Source organism: Caloenas nicobarica, chromosome 3 (genome assembly GCF_036013445.1).
Source record: "Caloenas nicobarica isolate bCalNic1 chromosome 3, bCalNic1.hap1, whole genome shotgun sequence".
NCBI lineage: Eukaryota > Metazoa > Chordata > Aves > Columbiformes > Columbidae > Caloenas > Caloenas nicobarica.
This window is the reverse complement of record NC_088247.1, coordinates 46,492,161-46,506,807: the sequence shown is the minus strand read 5'-3', so window position 1 is coordinate 46,506,807 and position 14,647 is coordinate 46,492,161. Positions and strand designations below refer to the sequence as shown.

The 14,647-nt window shown below is 41.3% G+C and overlaps 1 protein-coding gene across 2 annotated transcripts in view; it reads left to right on the top strand.

Annotated features, from left to right (window-relative positions):
* The window catches only part of LOC135987680 (blood vessel epicardial substance), a 55,053-nt gene that overhangs the window by 11,770 nt on the left and 28,636 nt on the right, over positions 1-14,647 (top strand). For both annotated transcript variants that reach the window (XM_065632734.1, XM_065632735.1), the window contains exons 3-4: positions 938-1,046; positions 2,016-3,767. In XM_065632734.1, coding sequence (XP_065488806.1) covers positions 938-1,046; positions 2,016-2,336 — 430 coding nt within the window. In that variant the 3' untranslated portion in view covers positions 2,337-3,767. Of the gene's footprint in view, positions 1-937; positions 1,047-2,015 lie in introns of those variants that run through there.

The window sequence follows — 14,647 nt, the reverse complement described above, 5'->3', positions numbered from 1 at the left end:
TAGGACTACTTGCAATAAACAATGTGGATTTTAGGTAGTTGGACCTAGTGATGCCCTGGTTCAGAGCGTTCTTGGGAGCTGTCTAGAAAGTATCATGTGGAAGTTGCTTCTAGTCATAGTCATGATGAAGGAGATGTGTCCATTCTTCTACATGCCCAGGCAGTTGTTAATCATGCAGAGAGTTCCTGCTACCCTCCTTCCTGCAGCATAGGGCTGCTGCTTCTGATTTTCTAAGAAGCATTAATCTTGATGCAGAGCAGATGTAAGAAGTGGATTCCTACAGCTTGCTTTTTTTTCTTTTAGCTCAGGAGGTTCAAGCATACATTTCCTGCTTGTGTGTCTTCAAGCTTAAATATTATTTGAAAAGTAGAAAGAAAATTTTTCTTTGGCATCTGCAAATTTTGGCCACAGCATTCACACAAAGATCCTGTACCTCTGTGCTGTTCTCCTGGCTCCAAAGACAGTCCTGTGGCCATGTAATTCCTGTTAAACATTGAGAGAGCCTTACCTAATACATGCCATGGGGAAATCCTGCTTTCCACTCCCTGCTTTTGCTGCTTTCTTCCCTCTAAAACGTGTATTTGCCAAACCAGAAGTATGTCCCGTAGCTTTCAAGTGAAGGAGGCACACGGTGTTATGTGCCATGGTCTTTCACCCCTCCAGTGCATGCTGGCCTTTACATGAGAGAACTCCCACGTTGCTGCACAGGCCTGCCCCAGAGAGAATAATATGACTTGAGTAAGCCCTGGAAAGATTTCCACAGCCCGATCAAGTTGTGTCCAAAAATATAATTAAGATACTGTTGGCCAGTGCTTGCTTTTACATCCTCTCAAAGCTATATTTAAACTCCTGACATAGTAGAAATAACACATTCTTGTTGGCAGTCATCGCTGCTGTACAGGTAGTACTAACAAATTAACACATCTTATCTTGGTAGGATCAGAGTGACAGTTGACGGAGAGTTTCTGCATTATATATTTCCTCTTCAATTTCTGGATTCTCCTGAATGGGATTCGCTGAGGCCCACAGAAGAGGGAATTTTCCAGGTAAAATTGGAACTTGTTTGTTTTTTGTTGTGTTGTTGTTTTTGTTTTTTTTTTTTTTTTATACTACAGAAAACTGTTGAAGTACTAATTGACTGAGAAATAAGTTCATTTAGTTGTGGGGTTTGTTTGTGAAATTATACAAACAAGAGGCATTCCATTAATTTGAGGGGGGAAATCCTCTTTACCCACTGGACTGGTTATGCTGTTCATATCTTCTTTCTGTTTGCACCTTGTCATTAAAACAAATGGGTTTTTTCTTAAAGCTAATCCAGGAGGTACACTCTATTTACATTCTTCAGCTGAGAAACCAGGTTTGCAGGTGGTGGGTGGAAGTTGGTGCTGAAGGGGCTGCCCTGCAGGAGGTGAACGGGAGATCAGGGAAGAGGCCGGGAGTGCTGTGGAGAGGCATGCCCGTGGTCCAGCTTGGCACAGGGGGGACAGCATGGGACACGGTGTCCCATCGGGGCTGCCCCCTGTGACCCACGAGCTTGTTAGGGAGCAGACTGCCTTAGCTTCCTTAACACGCCACTGTCACTTGACTGACACGCTAGCTCCTGCCCGTGTGGGATCTGATGTCTTGCGTCACAAGGGCAAATGGCATTTGTCGAGAGCTTTCTTTAGACCTGCCGTTCCAGCTGGGGCTGCCGAGGGTGAAGCAGGGAGCGCGGGGCCGAGGCCGAGGCCCGCCATCAACCTGCGTCCTGGCTGAGGCTGCCCTTCAGCGTGGGCGTGGGCATGTTGTCACTGAGGCTGACAAGGTACAACCTTGCGGTCTGTTCCTAGTCGCTCTTCTCACTTGTCTTTGGCATACCTCGCAGAGCTCTCTGACTGGATTAAATGGATTTAATTGCAGTAGGTGCGAAGATGCATTGTGGACACAGCCTGCCTGCCTGCTGAGAGAGCGGGGGTGCTTTCTGAGCAAGGGGAGCAGCAGCAATATCAGTGCTAATTTTAATTTTTGTCCTATAGGTAACGCTTACAGCAGAGACAGATTGTCGGTACGTGGCCTGGAGGAGAAAGAAACTGTATCTGCTGTTTGCTAAACACCGTTTCATCTCCCGCCTGTTCTCGATTTTAATTGGGAGCGACATTGCTGAAAAACTGTACGCCTTGAATGACAGAGTGCAGGCGGGGAAAGGCTTTAGGTACGACATTCGGTTACCGAACTTCTACCATGTCTCGCTGCCAGAGACCCCTCCGGTGCAGCCCTCCCACCACCTCCAGAGAGGGTCCCCCCGCCGCAAACCCCCTGGGGTCACAAACTGCGGCTCCTTCAGCGCACAGTCCTAGCGGGGAGAACTCTGCTGCAGCCATTCCCCAAAGCGATGAAGAGAAACGCAAAGCGGTGAAGCTGAAGAGCAGAAAGGTGAAGCAGAACGAGACCTAGTCAAGCCAAATTTGACAGACAAGTGCCATTTACTTTCGTTGAAGTAGCTTGAATTCTTCCTCTCCCTGTAGAGCCAGCAGGTTGGCTTCTGCATTTTGACTGTTTGTGCAATATGTTTAGTTTCTGTTGATTCTTTTGTTGATCTTCATCTGCCTTACTTTTGGAGGAAAACAAATCATAGCAGGCTGAAGTTTTATTGTAATTGTGGTGGCCTCTGTGTTGTGTTTTTTAAAAAAACAAACCCACTGTATTTGTAATTATACTTTCTTGAAATTATTTGCCATAATGAAGTATCGTCAGTATTGTCAATGAAAACAAGTAAGTTGTCTTCAAAATATAGCAACTTGCTTTTAACATTCATATTTATGCCACATAAAAATTGTCTTAAGTAACATGAAGAATATTGCAGAAAAAGGCTAAGGGACCGATTCTATTTGTTTTGGTTTTTAAAGAAATGAAAGATTTTGAAATGCACAGCAAGATTCTTTAAAACAAAACAAACAAACAAAACAATAAATTTCCACCCATAAGTAATTGGTTTCTCTCCAGCTGTCCTAAAGAGGTATTATGTGAAAACAAACATAAATGTAATTGCTGGCATTAGAAAAGTAAAGCAGTTGTAACTGCTGCAAATATAGCTTAGGGAAATGATTGTGTAGTGTTTCTGATAGAATGTGATGCTATAGGACCTAGGCTTCCACAGTGTCAGTGCCATTCATGACATGTATAATAAATACTGTTAATCAACTGCCAAACCATTGGAGTTTGTTTTGCAATATTCTTTTTAGCCAGGTTTGTCAGGAAGTAACTACTCGAGAAACAGCTGCAGCAATAAATACATTTTTTAACTGAAACATTATTGTTTAGCTTCCAGAGTTACTTCTCTGTGCCTACGAAATTCTTGATTTAAAAGGTGTTCTCTCCCTAATTCTGTGGTGCTTTAATGGCGTAAGGGAGCACCAGCTCACGCTTTGGTAGGAGAGAGTTGGTTTTGACCCTTGAGGTCACTGTGCCTTTGAGAAGTGTCTGAATGTCTTTGCTAACTCACCTTCCTGCCGCTATGCCTGATGCCTGCCAGGAATCAAAAAATAAGAAGCATTACTATTTTATTAGACTGGATTGCTGCTTGATAGATCTGGAGGTAGATCACATTTTTAATATTTTAAAATTGCTGGACTGTTTGGTAGGACAACCGTTGTGTGTTTGTGCAGGCATACATGTGACTTTAGATCTTGGGAGTTGTTGCTGGAGCAATTAAAATAATTATACAACCTCGTGCTTGAAAGATAACCATGCAGGATGGATAATAAAATTATTAGAAATTATGTGAAACACCACCTGTTTGAAGGACCTTCAGTGTAGAACAGATAACACTGCACAAGTTTTGCTTTTAGCTTTATGTCCCTTTCTCAGAGAGGAAAATCTGCCAAACGTAAGTAGCATAGAATGTGATGTGATAATCCCTAAATCCTGCTAATAACCCTTACACACGATGTATTCTGTGTGTATTACATGTTGTGTGAAGTCTCTGAGTCACAAAACTATTTTGTCTCGGTCGAAAGAGAATTGAAAAAATGTGAATGGGGAGTTCATTGGTGGCTATTAAAGACCAGCCCAGGAAATCATTAAGGCACAAAGTGCCAAAGGCTGACATCGTGTAGTAAGGATGTACAGCTGCGTGTGCCCTCTTCCTATACTTTTCACAGCTAAGGGACAGGACAGCAGGCTACCTCACCCCATGGGATGACTCAGCACAGGTATTCTCATGTAACTTCAGCGCTGTCATTAGTATCATGTCTTACTTATCAGCAACACCTGGGTACCTGGGGCGGGTAAGAAGTGTGTTGTCTCTTGTGGATGTGGTCACTTGGGCTGCGCCTTGCATCCCCAGCTCCGTTTCACCCAGCCAAGCTGCTCCTGCCAACCACGCCACATACCGAAAACCTTACACTGGTTTTTAACAGGTGAATCAAAAATAGCCCCCCAGTCTCTCATTCTGATAAAATTTATCACTCTATAAAATGTGTTTATGTTTAACATTTTATGTGTTAAAAGTTGTAGACTGTTAAAGATTATAGCCTAAAAACATAAAAAGATAGTACTCTAGACTTCGACGTAATATAAAGCATCAATTAATGCTCTCCTCAGTTTTCTTGAATATATGGGCTTGTCCCATATATATCTATAAGAAAGCTTGCCTTATGGTCAGTATTAAATAAACTGGAATAGTCATCTTCATGTTCAAAATAAGACCAAGGAGTTTTGCCCACCCAATTTCTGTATCAAGCTTATATATTTTATTTAAACTATGGCATGCTGCTTAGAAAGATACCTGCTCTGAAGTGACGGGTGCTTCATCACATACTTAGGTAATTTTTTCTTCTTCATGACTGATGTGTGCCTTAGTTTCAGCCTGGTTTCTAACCACAATCCTCTTTGATGCTTTTCTCTGCTGGAATCAGTTACTATCTGAGATATCTGCTAGGACGTATCTGAGTCAATATCTGAACATACTCTTAGCTAATCTTGTTTAGCTTTTGCTACTGTGTTTTGGGGGCTTTGAGTCACTTTTAGAAAATTATTTCCAGTTTTCCAGCATCTGTTTGAGTCATGGCTAGCAGAACGTTTCAGCCGTAGAATTCAGGGTGTATATATCTACAATAATATAAATCCACGTGAAAGGACTGGAAGTGAGACAGCAAGCCCTTGCCACCCCTTTTTTAAATCATGACAGCACTTCTAAAATGTACTGTAAAATATGCTCTAGTATGTGACTCATAGACCAATGTTTTGGGAGAGCTGTGTAATCTACCTAAGATGTACTCAGACTGATGTCTGTGAAGTAATACAATCTTTTATATCATATACACCCAGTCATTACAGAGTTGGGCTTGTTCAGCCTGGAGAAGAGAAAGCTCTGGGGAGACCTTCTTGTGGCCTTTCAGTACCTAAAGGGGCCTGTAAGAAAGATGGGGACAGACTTTTTAGCAGGGCCTGTTGCGATAGGACAAGGGGTGATGGTTTCAAACTAAAGGAGGAGAGACTGAGACTAGATATAAGGGAGAAATTTTTTACAATGAGGGTGGTGAAACACTGGCACAGGTTGCCCAAAGAGGTGGTAGATGCCCCATCCCTGGAGACATTCAAGGCCAGGCTGGACAGGGCTCTGAGCAACCTGATCTAGTTGAAGATGTCCCTGCTCATTGCAGGGGGGTTGGATTAGATGACCTTTGAAGGTCCTTTCCAACCCAAACCACTCTATGATTATTTTTAGGTTAGTAAACTTTTGGAACTAGATGCTCTGACTTGAGCATCAAACAATTTATGCGTATGTTACTACTTGGGCTCTATAATAATTGGTTTAAGTGAGTAGATACTCGAGTCTGTGCTGCTTTGTGAATTGAGGACACTATCAGTGTCCTTTGCTTGATCTGCAGTGATTCCCCTTTATGGAGTTGTTAAAAATGTAAAATGTGAGTAATCTTCTATGGGGTTATGTCTGCATTTGTATACTGTTAAAGGTAAGAGTGACAGAATCTGGTGGACATGATGATTTCCTCAGTCATCAGCATAAGCTGATCTTCCAGAGTTTCTATAATTATGAACATTGTGCTGGAATCGCCTTTAGAGCCTGCAGAAGGGTTCAGATTTACTGTACGAGTTTAAAAAATTATATGGCCTAGGATAGTACTAAGGGGAAAAAAAATAAATGGCACCACTCAAATTCTTATAGGTTGTATCCAGGAGGGGTTTATTTTAAATTTGGGTAGTGGCAAAGTAATTTATTGGATGCAGCAATGTATTGTGAGAGCTTCAGAGCAAGTCTTGCTTACTTAGGGGCCCCAGTGGCAAGCTAACTGCAGTCCTTTGGCAGAGCAATGCCTGTCTGATAAATGCCTTAAATAAGCATGGGACTCACCCTGCAGTTCTTTCATTAGGTAGTACTTGGTTGACTAATAGCAGTGTAAGTACAGGTAACAGATTCTAAGCGATGTTTTAACTCCGTCATACAACCCTACTCAAAACTACAGAATATCCAGAGAGAATGTATCCCAATGCACTATTATAACTAATAACACTATGCAAGGCAAATTGTAAGTGTTTAATGAAAAAGATTATTTTATGCTGTTGCCTATGATAATAGAGGCTGAACTTAGTGACTGAGGAGGGCCAACCCAATCCTAAATTTTCAACAATTAATTGCCCTGCAACAAACCAGCAAATGTGATAGTGATCAAAGTAATCTCAGTAACAGAAAGAATGGTGGCAAACTATACATATAGATATATGACCTTTGCTAGGATAAAGCTGGGAAAGCTGAATACATGCTTGGATGAAATTGTGTAGGTTTTGCCACATCACAAGAAAGGTATATGCTTGCAGTAATTAAATAATATGTTGGTGCTACGTTTCCAGCAAAAAAAAGTGCTCTACAGTTTTTGCTTATTGGAAATGATAAATATAAGATGTTTAGGCTCAATATGCATGAAAAATTAAAATATAATGTAATGCTCATATATACAGGTCTTGCAAACCATGTGTTAAAAATGAAACAAATCTGTAGCTATTTACATAGAAGAAAACTATTTAAATAGGAAAGGAAAAAGTTAATATCTATTTGCTGAATTCAGACATTAACAGATTAAATATTGCTCTTTCTATTCCTGTAATAATTGAATACATATTCTTCTGCCCCAAAGCATTACTGTGTAACAGGTATTTTTTACAGTACAACAAAACAACTACCTTATTCAGCTGATTTGTTAATCCCTCCTGAAAATACTTACTTCGATTACATTAATATGCATAAAAATATAATAGGTTCGGGGGTCCCAAGGGAAAGCACCCATTTTTTTCCTGTTTTTCTAATTCACGTTAGCTTTCCTTTCTTGCAGATTTTGGCACCCCTTCAGTTTCTGCTTACCCTAATCCTACTTCTGTGTGAATCAAAAGTGTTAATTGAACTTAGCATGTAAGTCAAGCCACCTCATCCTGATGAATCAAACCGCGTAGGTGGAGCTTCATTGGTAGGAGTGCGCAGGATAAAGGCAGCACAAGCGCTGTCACCTACGAGCCTCAGGACTCAGGGTCATGCCCCAAGCCATGGCTGGCAAAGCCCTTCTCTGGGGGACCTTTGCAGGTGGTTCTGCCAGCAGAGGGTTTGAACCCAAATCATCATTCCACAAGCCACAAATGTTGTTAAATGTTGTCATTGACTGGGAAGAAGTTGGGACACTCCTAAAAGCATGTGGGGGCAGAAGGATTTTATAGCAGTTATTCTTCTGCTGTGGGTTCCCAGGCAATTTTATTCAGTCGGCAGTTCCACCACAACTCCTAATTTAAGGGATCTGTGGTGTAATGTGGGGACAGGACTATTTCCCTACCCCGGTGGAGTTTTGATGATGAACAATGGTGAAAGATAGAGGATTAATAACTTGGATACTCAAGTCATATAAACAACTGCAATAAAATTGTGGTAAATAACTATTTTAGCAGTGAATCTCATATTTTTCATTGCATCCACTAGTAACTCTCCACTCAAGCTTGTCTTGGGCTGAGAAAGACACTGAAGTCAAAAATCCCATTTCATGGGTAAATACTCTAATGATGTCATTATATAGAAGTGAGCAGCACCATCATCTTCTGTAGCAACTGCACATCATAGGCGAGTGTTAAAGCATCTCAGATCTGTGACAGGAGGTGAGTCGGTCCCTGTGCCAGGCAGGGATTTTGGCTGGATGACCCTGAGTACCTAGCAGCCTGCGGAGTGGGGTCTTGGGTGGGGTGAGGCACACATCTCTGTTTAGCGTTTCCCACATGTAGGTTTTAGTGGCTCCTAAGAGGCGTACAGTGCAACCTAGATATCCAATGCTCGGTTTGGACTTCCAAAGGCCAACTGTAGGACATGGCTCCAAGGCTGAGATGCTGGCAGGTAGGCTATGGGATGGGTTTAAAATATGTTAGATATGACTCTAAATGTTCCCATATACATTTTCTTACACCAGAGTAAATGCAAAACAACTTATCCTGTAGCAAATGTGAGGCAAGCCAGTTCACATCTGCTAGGATACACAAGGATGAGTGTCAGCAGTTACTGCAAAATAGCTGGAAATCCTTACTGTGCTTTCTTCATTTAATTCGTTCATGTTAAAATCCTTAAAATTTTTAGTTAATCCAGTTGTAGCAGGTATTCTATTTTACTAAGAGATTTAGCTTAGATACAATATTTTGAATACTTATTCTGAATATGAAGCAAAACTGTCCTGTTTTCCTTTACAGAAAGGTTGGATCCTCTCAGATGACCTTTTTAAGCAGATCTCCCTAGTGAGGTGAATGGAAGTACTTCTTAAAAACCAGTCATAGAGCACCTCACTCTGGTTTTTACTGGATCTCCATTTTCTTGTTTGGTTATGGCTTTTCAAAAACATACTGTCCTTTCAGTATACATGTTCATACTTTAAAGAACTAAGCAGTAATTATTAGTAGGAAAAAATACAATAAATATTGACATTCTGAAATCAGATATGGAACATAAAACATTTTTATATGGTTTTGGTTTTACAAATTATTCGTACTTTTCTCTTTACCCTAGTCATCGCTATTTTAGTTCTGAAACTGATTTATACAGTGGTATATGTACTTAAACTAATCCTACATGAAAAAGCAATAATCATATATATATATATATCTGTATGTTTATTGTGTTTTGTATCCCTGTTTTTAACCCTATATAGTAGGGAGAGTTCTGTTGCTTTTTTCTTTACCGAACAAAGAAGTAGAATAAATGTTCCTCAGAAGGCTGGTCTTATTTATTCACTGAAATGAGAGGGTTTTTTTTTTTAATTCTGTATTTGTCTTTACTCTCACGGATCACTCAAACAGTAGCAAGCAGCAGCTGAGGTGTAATATAACTGCACACATTTTGATATGCACAGCTGAAGTCCAGCATCTGGATGTACAAAGCAACATAGTTGGGGTGGACAGTACATCTGGACCAAATGCTCCCTAGGGAATGTTTCATGCTGACTCTTCTGAAATGGTAGAGGAGGCATTTAATCCAGAAATTGGGGTTTATGCTCAAAACAAGGAGTATTTCAAAGATTCTTATTTAGGACTGCTGATCTGCCCAAGTGTATAAACTGCTCCTGCTTGATACTTGGGCTACATCAACTTGTTTCTGTGCATTTGGACTGAACTTGTGCATTCCTGGTTTGCTTTTTGCTCTTGAACTTTTGCTCCTAGCATTTATTTTGGTTTACTTTCTTCCTCAGTATGTTCTTTCATGGGATTATCCATTTTCTCCCCACTCGTGCTCTCTTCTCTCTATGTCTTTTTCCAAGGAAAAAATTAACTTTAAAAAAGCTACCTCATGCATTTTCACAGTTCTTCTGAGCTAATCTATTTACCTTTTCTTCCCCCTCAGTGTGTGGAGTATTTTCACTCTCAAATCCTACATGCTTTCTCTGTCAGTTTTTTAAATAATTCCATGGACTCATCTGCCTCCCCTCAGTTCCTCTTTGTCCTCCTTCCTCAAGTTTTTAAGTTAGATTTTTTTGGTTTTTTGAGTTCTGTCTGCCCTTCTGGATATGTTGAACACTTGTTATTCAGTTCCCTTTTTATCTTGAAATAAGATTCTAAATTGATAATTGACGATTTTAAAAAAATCTTAGAGAATGGTATTTTTTAGTGATGCTATTATGCAAAGTTCGGGAGATTCAAGACTAGCCTTCACTTCTCAAAAACAGCCACTGGTGATTAAAACAGCTAAAAAGGACTAATATTGCAACAATACATTAACTGCTGTTGTACCAACACTGAAAAGCACTCATACATGTATATGCTGACAATATTTGCAATTCCTTTCATTTATACAGACTGTCACATAGGCTCACACAAATTCACAAAGATCTCTGCAGGGAAAACATTATGAGCCACGGTTGAGGTGGATTTACTTCAGGATTAACACAGACATCCTTGTGTGATCATTTTGAACTTTGTGTGTGAAAATTGTCTGAAAAGGGAACAGAGAAATCATATCCAGTTCTACCAGCACTGCCAAACCCCCTGTAGTGAGGACCCCTACGAAGTGGCCTGTCAGCCAGCAAGGGGATGGATGCAATGCAAAAATCACTGCTTTATGACTTCTCTTCCAATTATGTGTGAAGTAAGAGCTGCCTCATGTTAACCAAGAGCAACATGTCAACAGGAACTTGAGTCCTGGACAGGCCATGTGGTCAAAACCTGTCTCCAGTGCTCCTCTGTTTCCAGAAACAAGAAGACCCATTGGGGACAGGCTCCCTGTTATTCCCCACCACCCAGACAGGGCAGTGACAGGTGCGCCATGACCCCAGTCTTAGGAAATCCAATCAGTTTTACGGTAGCCCTCTTCTTTTGGGGAGGGAACCATGCGATTTAGGTAGAGCTACAGCAAGCAGAGCAGGCCCTTTCAGCAGCAGTCTCAGGAAACGCACTTGCGAGCAGCTCACAGGCTTGCTTGTATTCACAGAAATCATTCACTGAGCAATTCCAAATAATGAACATACAAATTAAATTGTCAGCATGAGACCGCTTATGTATAATTTGGGAACAGGGATAATTGCTAAGTGTGATTGAATAAGTTGTTTACTGTGCGCAATTTAGATAACTTTAATAGCAAACAATTTTACTCTGCCCTTACACCTCAGGATCGCATACCCTTTGCATACAACAACCAGTGCATCTGTTAAAATTTGGATACTTTGACAGATCATTTTAGAACAAAACTGGTTCCTGGCTCTAAGTTTGCAACAACCCGTTACTATAGTACCAGACACTCAGAAGCTCCAGGATACAATGTTTTATATCACTGATTCAAAGGAGGTTCACAAATATAGCCCTTCTTGTACAAACAGGAGACATCCTCCCTGCAGATGTGACATGGGAAAAATTGCCAGACTATATTGCAACACATCAGAAAGTGGCCATCAGAGTCTCAGGTGAAAATGTACCAGACCATACACACTCTTCTTAAATAAACCTCAAGAATATTAAAGAGCTTAGTCAGTATTTGTCATTCACAACCTCTTCCATACAAACTTCCTTCTAATAAAACATAATTCTTGAGGATGCTTTCAGGCAGAACACAAATAAATTTTTTTTCTTTCCTGTGGAAATTATGTGTAACTTTTCAGTTATATGGCACATAATTTCAGCATCTGTGACGAGATTTGTCTCATTGAAATGTGGCAATTCTGAAATATGCCAGCATATTTTGTCCCACTCCAGACAGTTGTCAAACACACACGATTAATTGCTTTCTAAAAGAGTCCCCTTGCATTGTCTGTGGAGGGAGTTTAAAAGATTAGTTTAGAGTAGGCATCTTTTAGCCTGTAGATGCTGAGTACGCTTCCTGAAACTATAAATGGAAACATTTCATACATCTCACCATTGTCTGAAAATAGCCCTGTCAGCCTGGCACATCTGGAATCCCAGAATACAAAGCCTTTGTTCTCTTTAGTGAAAACTTTGCCTAAAAAAGGCTGTGGAGTCAGGCTCTCATTTGGATGAGGCAGAGCACTTGCAATTTTACAAAAAGTTACTTTATAATCTGCTTAATGAAGTCTGCCGATGCCCAGCTAGGCTGAACTGGGAAGCAGGAGAGGGAGGCTCTGGTCTCAGCTGCACTTCTGAACTCCTCTCCAGCCTCTGCTGAGCAACATCTCCCTGCACCATCAACAGGCCTTATTTCCCCTGTAATACAGAAAAACAGCCAGGCACCAGGAGGTTAGGATGTGCTGTTGAAGATCACAAAATAGGTCGCTGGAGATAAGGAACAAGACTGAGCAATTTGCAACATCCATCTGACATTTTCTACTACGGACCATTACTGTGGAAAATAACTAAATAATTCGAGAAAGTACTTAAGCTATCAAGACTTTAATAGCAGAAGAGAGAAACACAACAGAGAGAAAGCCTGCACCAATGAACAGCTGTCTCTGCTAACAAAATGCATCAATTCAACACTAATCTCTAAAAATTGAACTGGCTATTTGAAGTCAACTCCTCATCAATGCAGATGTAAGCAGCATTTATTTCTTGCCTCTGTCAGATTAATTTATGTTAGCAGACTTCAATGAACTTGTACTTTGTTGACATAAGAGGATAAACCAACTCTCTAAGTGTTTACAGTGGTTTAACAGTGGGACACTAAATGGATTTAACTAAACTAGACCATTCTCCTACCATACAGGAGATCTTGGTTTAAGAGAATAAACTCTACATTCTACTTAGAGAATGTTTAAGTTATCTATATAACTATAGCTAATGTTATCTGTGTTATCCAATATTATCTATGTAACTGAAGATTATGTAAAATCATGGCCATTAATATCTGCATAGGACTATGCACTATTATCTATATAAAATTGATGATAGTCATTCAATTACAAAAAAGGTTTTTCTTCTACATACAGGTGAACCCCACAGCACAAGGCTAGACCACATCAGAGCCACGTCTATGCTCTTCATCTGCTTATGGTCCTCTTGGAGGGCCAGGAGATAGAGGCAGCTCTCAGATGCTCCCTCACTTCTCTCTTGCTGCTGGCAGCTGTACTAGATACCACCATCTACATTACCCACACAGTCTTGGTTCTTACTGATCTGCCGCAGAGGGGAAATGACGTTTAATCATGAATATACTGAAATACAAAGATCCCAAGTGACCAGTTGCAATCAGGACAAAGTTCTACACCTTGATATGCCTGCAACTATTATTAGTTCGTTGCCAGGCTTTCCTGACTAGGATTTTCTGCATTGGGCTAAGCAGATACTGTTTATCACCGAGGCTCCCCGCAAAAACAGAGAACACCTGGAGGGTAATGAGAGAAGTATAAAGACTACAAAAGACCCAACTAGCACAGCAACCTCTGTTTCTCCAATGCATAGGATTCAGTAATGTGCTAGAGAATGCTTACACCTCAGTCTAGATTTGTATAGGAGTCCTCTGCCAGCCTGCTCTGTGCTGCTTTTGGAAGCTACTTGGCTTTGCTCCAGCAAGCATAGCTGAATATTATCAATCTCAAACACATGCTAGATGCTATCTCTCATGACCATTCCTGGGTCCATGCTGTCCTGACTCGCTCTTTCTACCCTTTTTCCAGCTGGCTTACTCTGCATATTGGGAAAGAGCGAATACATCCATAAGAGGAAACACAGTCCCAAATCAAGTCCTTCATAATAAATTCATAATATAGTTTGGAAAATGAGGTTCTACACCAGGCAGCAGGTTTCATTAAAACCCTATCCACATGGTGCACATCACTGGAAAGATCCAGATCTCTTCTCCAAGATATAGAGGAAAGAACAACCACACCAACAGCTGGAGCCTCCTGGAACACATGTTGATGTGTATAAACAGTTACTTCAAAAATCATTCAAGATTCTATATTCTTCTTTCCGAAAATATTTAAGTGTAATGTTGAATATATGCTCTCAGCTGCTGAAAAAAAGCCTCCCCACTTTGTAGATAGCTCATCAGAATGTATTGAAAGGTATTTTCTGCCTTTGCAATCCTCATTTATCACTGACAGTCAGGTTCTGGGATGGGCTGGGATACCCATAGGCTGTATCTGCAATGCCTTTCATCACTGATGATACACATCAACGTCCTGGAGATGACAGCAGGCTTGGTGGCTACTGTTCCTGTCCTGCAAGAGTGATGGTGCAGGAGAGGGCTAGACAGGACATCAGCAGAGCAATCTGCCGACACGCAGGGACACAAGTGGCCTGCTTTGGAAGCACATCATTTCTGCGAGCTGTCAAACTGCCACACCAGCAAAGCCAGTGACATTTCTTAAACATTATGCTCGTGACAAAGCAGCCACAGCAGGTGCCAAGTTGAGAAGAGCAGTTTTATAAAGGCTATTGTGGCTCCTCGACTCCCATATAGGGGAAATACCGCTTGCTACGCGTTTAGGGAAGAATCCAGCTCTTCTAATTTTAACCACGCAAAAGTGAGGCGCCTGGCCGAAGATCTGGACTCACCCTGCGGCGAACGCGGGTGAATTTGCGGGGCGATTTGCCCCACGTGTTTTAGCTGCCTAAGTTGGGCACTGCTCAGTATTCGCAGGCTTCAAACCGGGAGGGACCGGGGGTGATGCTGTAAGAGCCAAACGGGGAGAACGGGCCAGGCTCCCAAACCCCACACCGCTGACCCCTCGCGCCCCCCGCCCCGCCC